Source organism: Sebastes fasciatus, chromosome 9 (assembly GCF_043250625.1).
Source record: "Sebastes fasciatus isolate fSebFas1 chromosome 9, fSebFas1.pri, whole genome shotgun sequence".
Taxonomy (NCBI): Eukaryota; Metazoa; Chordata; class Actinopteri; order Perciformes; family Sebastidae; genus Sebastes; species Sebastes fasciatus.
Genome location: NC_133803.1, coordinates 34931502 through 34944149, shown reverse-complemented (window position 1 = coordinate 34944149; position 12648 = coordinate 34931502). Strand labels below are relative to the sequence as shown.

At 42.2% G+C, this 12648-nt stretch overlaps 1 protein-coding gene across 2 annotated transcripts in view; it reads right to left on the bottom strand.

Moving 5' to 3' along the window:
* Positions 1–2861: 2861 nt before the first annotated feature.
* The window catches only part of LOC141774613 (contactin-associated protein-like 4), a 92154-nt gene continuing 82367 nt past the window's right edge, over positions 2862–12648 (bottom strand). For both annotated transcript variants that reach the window (XM_074647399.1, XM_074647400.1), the window contains exons 20-24: positions 11921–12054; positions 10019–10106; positions 8259–8474; positions 6387–6458; positions 2862–5088 (exon numbers count right to left, since the gene is read on the bottom strand). In XM_074647399.1, coding sequence (XP_074503500.1) covers positions 4892–5088; positions 6387–6458; positions 8259–8474; positions 10019–10106; positions 11921–12054 — 707 coding nt within the window. In that variant the 3' untranslated portion in view covers positions 2862–4891. The remainder of the gene's footprint in view (positions 5089–6386; positions 6459–8258; positions 8475–10018; positions 10107–11920; positions 12055–12648) is intronic.

The window sequence follows — 12648 nt, the reverse complement described above, 5'->3', positions numbered from 1 at the left end:
GATTACGTTTGTCTTTGACGTATTATAAATAGTCACGCGGACGGCACAGCAAGTGGCGTAGTGAAACGAACGACGCGCAGAGCAGGTTATATCGAGCGACCGTTAATGAAAATGAAATTTTACAACGTTAACCACGTGTTTAAAACTGTTTAAAGCTGCGACGGTAATCCGGGAGAAACAGTTTCATTGTATGAAAACGTAATTTTGTAGAAGACGGGGTTGAATATTCATAACACATTTTATCGCCAAACCAAACTGTCCCAAAATGGTCTGTAACCAGCTGGAATTTGTTGCAGAACTCTTAAGCCTAAACATCAGACTTACACTGAGTCTGTATGTTAATTAAATTAGTACTATTAAAGTTAACACGATAACGCGTTAACGCAAATCTGTTTTAACGCCACTGTCTTTAATAAATTAATGCAACTTGTGATTTGTAGCGTCTCAGCTTTAAAGCTAGAGTGAAGATACTGGTATCACATGAAACTAGAAAACCTGATGAATCCATCGGTACCAACCAGGTCAGACTACATATACATACTTTGCATGAAGCAGCATATTTGTCCACTCCCATGTTGATAAGAGTATTAAACTCTTGACAAATCTCCCTTTAAAGGGATTGTTTGTAACTTTTTAAGTGTATAAATGTACCGGGTCGGGACACATGCACGTTCGCGTGTGGCCGCTGTCTCTGCTCCTCTGCCTGCCTGTCTTCACTCAGACAGAGCGCTCGTTCTCTCTCTCTCTCTCCACCTCTCACGTGCATGCTGCTCACTCCACACTGCAGAAGAGTTAGTTTAGCTCTGAGAATATCTAGTGACGTTTGTGCAGAAATAACTGCTGCAGCTCCTCCAGACCAACAGAGGTTTCCCGTGTCTTGTGAAGTGACGGGGCTCCGCAGAGAGAAACGTTATCGTCTCCGACCAAAACTCCGGCGTCTCCCCCGTTCCCTGCGGCCGCGGTCCGGAGGCTGAGGCGGGAAAAGCCAACACTAGGATCAGCATTGATTCATGGAGAGACCTTGGTCTGGTCAGCTAACATTACTGCCAAGCAGCTGAAATATAGAGTGATATTGTGCTTTTAGCTGACGTGTGTCTCCTCACTGTGTTGAGTGATGCTCCTTCATGTCTATGTAGAGCGAGCACAAGCGCCAGCAACAGGACGCTGACTTTAGTTGACTTAACGGCCACAGGTGTCGCTGTTAACAAGACATTTCTGAAAGTTACAAATCTCCCTTTAAGGTACATTTAGAACAGATAAAAAATGTGCAATTAATTTGTGATTAATCATGATTAACTATGGACAATCAACGATTAATAGCGATTCAATATTTTAATGGATTGACAGCCCTAGTATGTAGAAGTGCCTGTTCAGAATCTGTTCCCGTCCGTTTCATTGCCTATATTAAGTACAGTTTCTCATAACAAATGAAGCCCACATTTTTTGGTGTCAGTTTTCATATTACAGTCTAATTTTAATAATCAGATTTATGGCAGCACACTGCCACACTGAACATAATACTTAAATTGTCTTCACTTCAAATAAGCGAGGTGCTGATCTTGACTCCGGATCTGAACTGTTTTCCTCTGTTAGTGATGCAGCATGTGTCATTACAACACGTCCTCTTGTTGTTCTCCCTGATGAGGTGTTATTAGAAGCACGGCTGCTTCTCTCTCTGTAAATAAAACCTGCTGACAACCACGCAGTCATCTGGATCATCGTCTGTCTGTCTGTCTGTCTCTGTGTGTGTGGGTGTGTGGGTGTGAAGAGGGCGGACAGCAGGCGGTGGGAGGCTCCATCACATCTCAACGCTCTGCGTCCGTCTGTGTGTTATCGTTTCGGCCCGGAGAGAGGCGAGGTGACAGGAATTAGTCTGACATCTCCAGCACCTGAATGCTTCACAAAGCAGCAGACGGTGAGGCTATCTCCTCTGTGCAGACAGATGCATATTAATATCCATCAGAAATGTCACCTGGAGAAGAAAAGAACCATCCAATATGACAACAGTAATGTGTGTTAATGTTTGAGCTTCAGTGAACAGAGACATAATCGATTCAGCTTTCTAATCCTCAAACGATGTTTCTTTTTGCTGGTGATTAAAAGGTGTCCATTGATCGACCTGAAGATCTTGTGTTCATTGATCCGGCTCTACAAAGACTCTGCTTTTACAACAGATGCTATTGGAGGCAGTAATTAATGTGCAGGATTGGTTGTTATTCAGCTGAAAGGAAAAATAAAAAAAAGATCAAATGTTTTATTTTCACCGAACAGAATAAAATATCTGTACAAATTAAAATCTGACAGCAAGTCACTCAAACTCTCCGACATTACAGTGACCCTCAAGATCCTGATGTGATGCACCGCCAGGAGAGAAACCAGATCACTGACATCCCCAAAACCACAAAGTGATTCCTAAAAACAACATTCAGTAAACAGTTTACACGGACTGTAAAGCTGCTTCAACGTCTCAATAAGTCTGTTCATTTATTAGTTTTACAGCTGATGGGGCTTTCAACAAGTCCTGCAATCCATACGGCCACACAGGTCGTCTGTTCCTACCCTGAAATATGACCGATGGGAGTATTTCCTAAAACACGGGAGCAATCTGCAACCTCAGCGCTAGATGTCGCCAAATCCTTCACACTGCACCTTTAAGGAGAAGATCATGGTTATGGTTAAAATAATAAGCCTCGTAAGAAAGTGGCGTAGTGACGTAAACTCACGTGACGCGAGCTTAAACTACGTTGTGTTGACTTGACCGAACGGATTTTTGGTTTCACACGGGACACAAACAGGAGTCTCCTGGGTGAAAGCCCTGTGTTTGTTTGACCCTCCGCTCCCTCCCTCCCGCCCACCCTATGTGGACTTTATCGCTATTTAGGGCTACGTTTACGGCCACTAGAGGTCGCCTCCTAACTAAACGGAAATATGGGTCGTAATAAGCTGCAATACCATCGACCTATGGGGTCGTATTTTGTGGGAGGACATGCTGTTTACTGTACCACCAGGCTGTAGCTGATCATATCACAGGATTTTATGTTCAGTGCATGTTTGCATGCCCTGTTTCCCTTACAAGAATGCCGTACTATTACGAGTAACGCCGGGCGTACACACGAGAATCAAGATTAATTTTCCTCCCGACCGACAATCAGCAAAGCCCAGACTTTTTGATGGTTCTAAAGATGATCTTTCCAGATGTTCCTGTGGTGTGAGGTATTAGAAGAGTGTTTTTTACATCCTCGATCAGATCGGAAGTCCATCCTGACCGCACCGATCTCAAATCGTAAATCGGATATCCTGTTGTGTGTGAGGAACCCCGAGGACAGCTGATGACGCAGTCACGTAAGAAAGAACGACAGCCAATAGAGAACCAAGCTGACTGAAGAAGGAAGAACAACCACCGCCACCGCCACGGCGGCCGTGGCTAACGCATGAGCTAATGCTAAACGCGAAGCATAAAGTAGTAGTAAGATGGAGCTCAGAGATGGAGGACCAACTTGTTGATTAGTGTTTATTTAACGTGTCTCCATGACTTCATCCGTCCATCCTTCGTGAATTTTCACCACAAAGTAAAAACTAACATCACTAATTCTTCCTTCCCGTCGTCCGCCATGCTTGTTTACACTTAAGTCACGTTTGATCGCCAGAGATCTTGTGAGATTTTCGTCATATCTGCTCACCACACTATAAGAACAAAACTGTTAAGTTTAACATATCATGTTATGTTTGTCACTCTCACATTTGAAACATCTGTTAGTGCAGACCAGCCCTAAGATGAAGACGAGACATTTAGATGTTGAGTTCGTCCAAGTGGCAGTTTGTTGGCATTAAATGTTTTGACAAAGAAGTGGCTTATTCTGATAAGATACTAAAAATCTGGTCACAGCAAAGTGGAAATATGCACTTTGGAGTTTTCTAAACTTCAAAAAATCCAGACCGCTGCTTAAAATGTGGCGTAGAAACACACAAGTTGCAACGCAGGAAGTTGATTGTGACTTGTCTGTTTGGTTGCTCGACTGGTTGGACCTGAATAACACCTTCCCGTGAACTCCTTCGCTCTCCATCTGCTGATACAGGATTTTTTTCTTTCATACTTATTTTGCTTCTCTGAATCTCTTTCAGAAAATGTCATTTGTGTTTAAAAGATACATAAAATGTTTTAGTTTGAATGATGTCGGGAACAGAAAGTCCAGAGTAACCGTGTCGGTCTCAGAACCTTTACTGTTCAGAGAACACTGAGAGCTGGAGGCTGGAGCGCCGCAGGAAGAAGACAAATAAATGTGAGTTTTTGCTTCAAGCTGCAACGAAATGAAAAAGGAATCACGGTGAGTAAAACTTTGAGAAAATAAGAAATGTTCAATGTGAACGGGTACATTTTGCTTTGCCACAGTTCATACAGCAGAAGCAAACAAATAAATACAAAAACAAAACTGGAAACTGAAGCTCACTGAGTCAAACCTTCATTATCCATGTCGGAAAATGTATTTAAATGACCTCAGACCCAACAAAGCTGTTTTAACTTTCATACCAACAACTCCATGAAAAACACAGCTCCTCATTAAATCCTTTAAATCATTTAAAGGATTTAAATCATGTCAAGAGAACAGAGAAAGGACTGATTGATATAAAGTCATCAGTTTAAGATCTACCTCTTTAAATATTTACAATTGCTCTACTGAGTATTGACATATTATAAATTCAACACGTGTATCTATATACAGTCTGTACAAAACAACACACCCACAGAAGCAGAAAGAGAAGAAGAGAAGTCAGAGCGTAGAGAGTGTTTGGTTCTGCTCGTGTCTCTGCTCGGGTTCAGTTTGTATAGTGTAAAGCACTGAGGATGGACAAGGCATCTCTGTCTCTGTTCGTCTGAAGGTCCAACCTCCTCCTAAATAAAATATTCCTTCTGGTTCTCGTTCGGACCGTTCTGTGAGCCGGTCCGGCTGCTGAACGCCAGCTCCGGGTTGTCTTCGGGCTTCGCCGTTTTCACTTCCTGGCTCTGACACGTCCCTTTCCTCCTGTAGAGGACTCGGGCCATCACGGCCAACGCAGACACGGTCACGAAGACCACCGCCGCGATCACTCCTGCAAAGAGGACGACACAAGTTACAGCAGCTCGGTGTAAGAGGCAGGACAAGCCAACACTAGGATCAGATCTAAATCATGTTCATGTAGAGACCTTGGTCTGGTCAGCTAACATTACTGACAAGCAGCTGAAATATAGAGTGATATTGTGCTTTTAGCTGACGTGTGTCGCCTCACTGTTTTGAGCGATGCTCGTTCAGGTTTAAATACGCAAGTTACAAATGAGTCAACATTGACTTCTGGTTTCCCCCAGGTCTCCTGTGCGAAGGTCCCCGACCTCCTCCCTATGCAGTGTTCGTCGCTCTTTACTTTTTCAAAGGTAAAACAAAAAAGAAATCATTGTATTAACTGCAGGTAATGATGATGGTGAGGTGAATTGCAAAGTAAAAAATAAAAGCTGTTTTAAAAGGTTTGATCGTAACTCAACTATTTCGAGGTAGAATATAAAGTAGTTTGTTTTGAACATGGAGTTTCATAGCTAGTTAAAGAGTATCTGTAAATTACCAGCTGAATTCATGGACTCTCTGTAGCTGTGTTTCATACGGTATAGCGGGGTCATTTGATAACTGTCAGGTCTCATTTATGCATTTGTTTTACTTACATAACGTATACTTTATTGTTATTAGAATTTAAATTTAGTTATTTGAGCATGCAGGTAGCAGATTGTATTTGATTGCTTTATTGTTTTCAAATGGGACAGATTAAAACTGAAGAACCAAATTGGAGATAAAACATTACTTCAGGAAATAAAACTCCTCCTTAAGAAGCAGCTGGCCGGTCAGCGGCACCAACGGGCAGCGAGAGGACGTGAGATTGGTTTCTCTCTCCATCATTAGTGGTGCAGTCAGCTCATTTCCTACAGCCTCTCAGGGCTATTTCAGCTAATAGAAGGTCTCTGCATCGATGTTAGCAATAAGGAAAACGTACAGTTCGTTATACTCGGAGTATAAAGTCATTTGTATTCTAATTAGTTGTGGTTTCCTGTGTGTGTGTTCAGACACAGTCCCGCTGTTTGAGGGACAACTCGGGGCTTTTCATTCAAACTGCTACACAGCATGCTAATTTAATGAAAACATACCAAACCAATAAATATTTCAAAACAAAGGAAAGGTCTCCACAGAACTCCAAAACTCACATTGGTAATATAACTCTTGAATTGTACCCATCATCTCACTGTAAGGTCTTATGAGGTGTTAAACTGTATCTGATACTGAGACATCACAGCATCTGTTCTTTCTTTGCAGACAGTTCCTGTCTCATGATTGAGGATAATGGCGGTGTGACAGAGGGAAACGTACCTCCAATTAGAGCTGAGTCACTCCTGACGGCGTTCACCACGGGCTGACCCGTTCCCACCGATCCAGACTGGCCTGCAGCACGGAGAGACGCAGAACAAAAGAGAGGAAGGAGAGACGATGAGAGTCGCAGACGTGAAGGGAGACGGGAAAGAAAAAGAGAGGTCAAATGCAGAGGAAGGATCTCAGGGGAATAAAAAAAGAGCGATGAGAAGGAAAAAAGAAGAAATGAAGGTGAGCAGATGAGAAGAATAAAATCGAGGAGCAAAGAGGTCATTCGTGACGTGAAAAATAGAAACTAAGTAAGGTACTGCAGAGAGAGATGCTCAACGGGAATCATCAGTCTGAGCAGATGAGACATACAGAACACCTCCACACTACTCTCTGAATGAGTGACCACAGGGGAAAGATAGGCCAAAGGAAACTGAATTAATGGCCTCATGTAGTGGCCATTAACCCGGTGTCATTACATCATTAGACACCCAAAGGTCCCATTGTGAAGTTTGAGAGGTAGCACCCACACAGACAGCTGGACAGCACCGCCTACGATAACCAGTAATAGTTATTAATGTCAGTCCCCTGAGGAAGTGGCTGCTCTAATTGTGGGATTAGTTTGGGTTTGCTACTTGCTGGCGACTATCCTCTCACTTCTTAAATCAGAAATGTTTGCAATAATTAGAACCTGTGTGGAGCAACAACAGCTGAGAGAGACCTCGGTCCAGGAAACTCCACCCATTCCCCCTGGCGGGCCCGGACGCTAGTCTGTCTTTCAGAGGTTGTATCGGGCTCAGTCTCCAAGGTAGAGTGAAGATATACTATATCATATGAAACTAGAAAACCTAATGAATCCATTGGTACCCACCATGTCATGCCAGATGGTCAGGAAGAACAACAAATAATGCTACGAACATAGGCTAAATTTTGGCATGTCCATGTTCAAAGGGGTCCCTTGACCTCTGACCTCCAGATATGTGAATGTAAATGGGTTCTATGGGTACCCACGAGTCTCCCCTTTACAGACATGCCCACTTTATGATCATCACATGCAGTTTTTTGTATGCGGTATAAATGTGTTATTATCTACCCCGAACATCCCGTCCTATTCAAAGAATATATAATGTATATAAAATGGTTATTTGCCAATTAGCTGTCAATTCAACGAGTTATGCTGCGGTGACGGCATAACATTAGGCGATGTTAGCAGACTAGCCAGCGAACACCAGATTTGACAATGACCGCAGAAAATATCCAGGCCAATGAAAGACAAAAAATATATTGTTTTCATGAGGAATGGATAACAAAAATTCCAGTTTCTTTCATGAAAGTGTGCGGACGTGTCTGTCGGTAAAAGATATAACATTGAGCGCCACTTCACTAAAGTCCTCGGCAACTTTTCATGGGACTTTTAGCTGGTAGAAGTCTACGAACAGAGCAGGTAAAGGAGCTGAAAACGACGTTTAAAAGACAGTAAACCGTCTGTAACTGATGAAGAAGGCCGACGCAGCAACAGAGGCTTCGTTTAGCGGCGCACATCCTAACGAAACAACGAAAAAGCCCTTCGCTCTATGGCGGGATGGTAATAGAGGTGATTACTGCGGTGGCTGAAACGTTATTAAAGGACCTGGCGATGTTGAACTCGGTGCTCTGAGTCGCTCTCGGCCACTTTCATTTTGTCAAATCAGCTCTCACAGGGAAAAAGGTTGGAGACCTCTGATTTACAACATTCAACATTTGGGAAGACCCACCGTACGGTCAAGTTTGTATTCCAACTACAGTGTATTAAATCACATGACACACCTTGAAATGACCGCTGTAAATGGAGCCTAAAGTTGTGAAAATGCCAATAAATACAACAACCAATCCCTTCCCTCTGACCTGATAGGTGGTGCGTGGTTTCTGCTGCGTAGGGATTGGCTGAAGTGGAGCCGCAGATGGACTGGACCAGAGGGCCGGTAACGCTGACGGGGCCGGTTCCAGGGTGGAGCAGAGCAGCTTTCAGGGGGCTGATGGAGTTAAAGAGGACGGCGGACAGACAGCCTGTGAAACCCAGAGAGGCCAGCCGAGACAGCTCCGGGTCCAACTCTCCAGAGTCTGGAGGGAAAGATGTATGAATAGATAATAAACACTGTATATCAACGGATCAATCAAAGTGTGCCGATAAAGACCGGCGTTACTTTTTACAGTGACAGAGCTACACCTGGGTGAGGGAAGTCCCACAGCCTCTCATCTTATTAAAAACCTATTTCTTAGTCTGTCTCTAAAAGGAAAGGAACATAACTAAGTCATGACAAAGTAAACTACAGTGATGCTGCGTCTCTGTGTCACATATCTGATCCGTCTGAGGAACACCAGGCAGAAAGGAAAGGAGGAGCGACGCTCTGGTTTAGTTGGATTTCATTTAAAGCAGCAACCAGATCATCTGTCTGTATTTTCCTCCTCTAAACAGTGTTCAAACATTTGATCAGAGCAGCCTGACGTATCCGTGTGAATCAGAGGTAAAAGCTTACTATAAACTTACTGCATATGGAAGTACGGAACAACTAATACTGCATTTGTCCAAAGAAGATGCAACATGTATGAAGTGAAAGACTCATTAGCATCACTGAAAGACCCACAAAATCCCAAGAGAACATCCTCAAAAGGCTTTTATACGTCTAGCTGCATGAGTGTCCTGTCTGGGAAGTCTTGATGTGTACACCGTATTCACAGGAGGATTACAAGCAGAGGAACTATCAGTACATTTTGAATGCATTGTTGACTAATAGCTGTAAAAAGTACAGTTCAAGCTGTACACAATGAGCACCGGCCTTCAAATAGCTGTGTGTTCAGCACAAGAAGAAGAACTGTGGCAGAGCACTGTTCTGGCAATAAAGAAAGTTTTCTCTACTTTAATTACATCTTGTGTGAAATCCTCCGTCAGCTGCTAAGTGGGAGCTCTTTGTTCTTTTCTGTTTGTGAAAATAATCATTTTGAGACTACGCTGAACTCTGAGAGACGCAGGTAGTACCATACGACACGATAATACTTTATTGTCAGACAGGTCTGAAATTAGTTTTGCATCACAGCAGCTCCATTTGCAACATCACAGAAAGGACAAAGACAAGAAACAAGGACACGTACATTTAAACATTACAATCACAGAAGAGGATATTCAGGGCCCTTACCCAACAACACGGTGCAGGAAGAAGAAAACATATTGTTTATGTCAGTTAAAGTGCCGTCTTCTTTTGACAAACGGAGTTAGCAGACAGCGAGCAACTTGAATGAATTTTTATGAAAAATTGTTTAGATTCTTTTGATCGGTGGACCCTTACAGACTAAAGGAATAGAAATAATCAAGAAATGGACACGTCTGTTATGTCTAACCTACCACCTCCTAAGTCGTACTGATATGAATAATGTCTCATCTTTGTTTTGAGAGTGCCCGGCATTTATATTTATTTCTTTGTTTGTTCCTCACTTGTTATGTCGTCTAGACATCTGTCTAACAGCTGTCCAGGGGATCCAACCGTCATCATGATGAAAGTTTCCAATACCTTATTGTCTGATGAGGCATCGCCTCTCTGAAATTAGTCCGTCTGAGTGCTCTGCAGTCTGAAAGGCCTCGTCTGGGTTTTTGTAGCCGTCTCACTCACCGTGCACTCTGCCGAGAACCAGCGACCTGATGCCGTTGAATTCCACATCAGAAGTCAGGTTGAAGTCCTCTTTGGTGTTCTGATCAATCTGAAAGAAAAGGAAACGTTTCACTTCATAATAAGTTTCAACATCGCTGGTTTGTAAATACTTAAAGCACACAACTGATTACACAACTTCAAGTCATTTGCTAAGACATGTACATGTTTTTGCAGATAAAAATGTTTTAGTTTTTGTGATCTTCATCATGATTGCACAACTTGGTACATGTTTATCTGAGCCTGAAAAGCCACCACACAACACAAAAGAACATGATTATACAATGGGTAGAAATTCTGGCTATTGTACTACCAGAACCTACGATGAGAATTTGTGCAGCCCGGTCACACAACGAGGCGTTAAGGCGAATCACACAATAATTCCCAAGGCATTTAGCGTCCAACAAGAACGGCTTACTTGCTTTTCGTGTTATTTGTATGCCATGTAGTCTGTGCTGACTGCAATGTAAACACATCCATGTAAATATGCTGCGCTCAGAGCTGTAGAATAAGTAAGAGATAATGTACAGCGAGCCGGTCATTGTTTTGAAAGAATCCCTGACAGGATTCTCATCGCCCTGAAGGGGATTCTTTCACAACAATGACCCGCTAGCTGTACATTATCCCGCTACACAGATACTTACTGAAGAAATCAATAATTGGACACAGAAAAGTCCTCCAGAATCCGACATCAGAATTGCGCCCATAGCAACGGTCTGTTATACATAGCAACGGTCTGTTATACATAGCAACAGTCTGTTATACATAGCAACGGTCTGTTATACATAGCAACGGTCTGTTATACATAGTAACGGTCTGTTATAAAGAAATTACAGAACACAGAACGCCGTGATTGACCAATCAGAATCGAGTATTCAACACAGCCGTGTAATAAAAAGAGAGAGACTGCTTATGGGAAGGGAAGGTAGAACGGTCCAACAAACACAGGACTTCCGACCGGTGTTCAAGACCTGTGTTTCTTTTGTAAGTTACATTAGTGGCGTGTTTTAGTGAAATTAGTGAAATGTTTTCTGTACTTAGGTTACGCTGTTTCTGTACGTATTCTACTTAGTTTATGTACTTATTTTAAGCCCAGATATGACGTTTTTGTTAATCCTAACTGCGTCCGTTACTGTCCTTGTGACAGGCAGAATGTCATTGTAATTTTATGCTATATATATATATATATATATATATATATATATATATATATATATGCCTTCACATGAGATTCCCATTGATTAGAGAGGTCCATCTAGGGCGTTTGTTCATGGAAACACAGATGAAGGTACAGCTGTGTATCATCCGCATATAGTGAAACATTAGATTATCTCTTTGACCCAAGTGCCACAACGTTAGTATATTTTATTACACGGCTGTGTTGAATACTCGATTCTGATTGGTTAATCACGGCGTTCTGCGGTCTGTAATTTCTGTATAACAGACCGTTGCTATGGGGGACTGTTTTTCTGTTAAAATATTGTTTTCTTCAGTAAGTAGCTGAGTAATAAGCGGGAAAACGTAATAAGAATTCCCTCAAGGGGATTCTTTCACAACAATGTCCGGCTCGCTGTACATTATCCCTAACATATTAAACAGGTCAAACCCGATTGAGCAGTTTAAAGCAGGAGGATCTAGTGGCCAAAGCTAGAAGACTAGAAGTCTTATTTTGAAGATAAAGCACTTTGACATGTGTTTGTGTCCACTGTTGCTCTGCAGCTCAGCCTTCATTATCTGTCTCCTGCAGCTCGTCCCCGCTGTCTTCTTGTAGTCGACTGACAGAGAGGCTGCCGGGAACACCGGGCTGACTCAGGGTTTAGTGCTGGCTGAGAGGAACATGTCAGTGTGTTTGTTTGTGTTTGTTACCTGCACAGAGACGCCGTCTGCCAGTCTGCTGATGGAGACGGCACGTAGCTGCCCGTTGGCGAGGTTCCTCACGTTGCTCCTCAGGATCTCTGCTTCTTTGCTGCCGTCCAGTCGGTATCTCACCTCCAGCATGTCTGCACACACACACACACACACACACACACACACACACACACACACACACACACACACACGCATCAACAAGTCAGACACAGGAGGCTGCAAAAGACACGACTTCCCAATGAACAGATAAAGCCTTAAAATGAAATCTTTCAAATAAAAAAAAGCTTTTATTATTTAAGCTAATCTTGTGTTATGTGGAAAGAAATAAAGAAAGAATGATTCTGGGATAAATAATAAATAATATAGAAAATTAGAAATTAAAATATCATTAGCCTTGGCTGTGGTTCTTCATCTATACACTTTGAATATTCAAGATTTTAACTTTTAAAATAAATATTTCAGTTTTATAAATTGCTCAAAAGACATCCAATTCCTTGCAGAAAGAACAGAACTCATAAAACTTTCCTCCAATATTTTCGTTGTTCAATCTGTCCTCTTCATGTCTTATTTCAGACTAGTGGAAAGAAATCATCCAAAATGCACATTTAGGTGATTATTTTGATATATTTTGTCCGTAAATTTAACCAAAAGTTATCATTAGATAACGCCTCACCTGAATATTTAAACATAATATTTCAGAAAACTTTTAATACACAAAATAATAG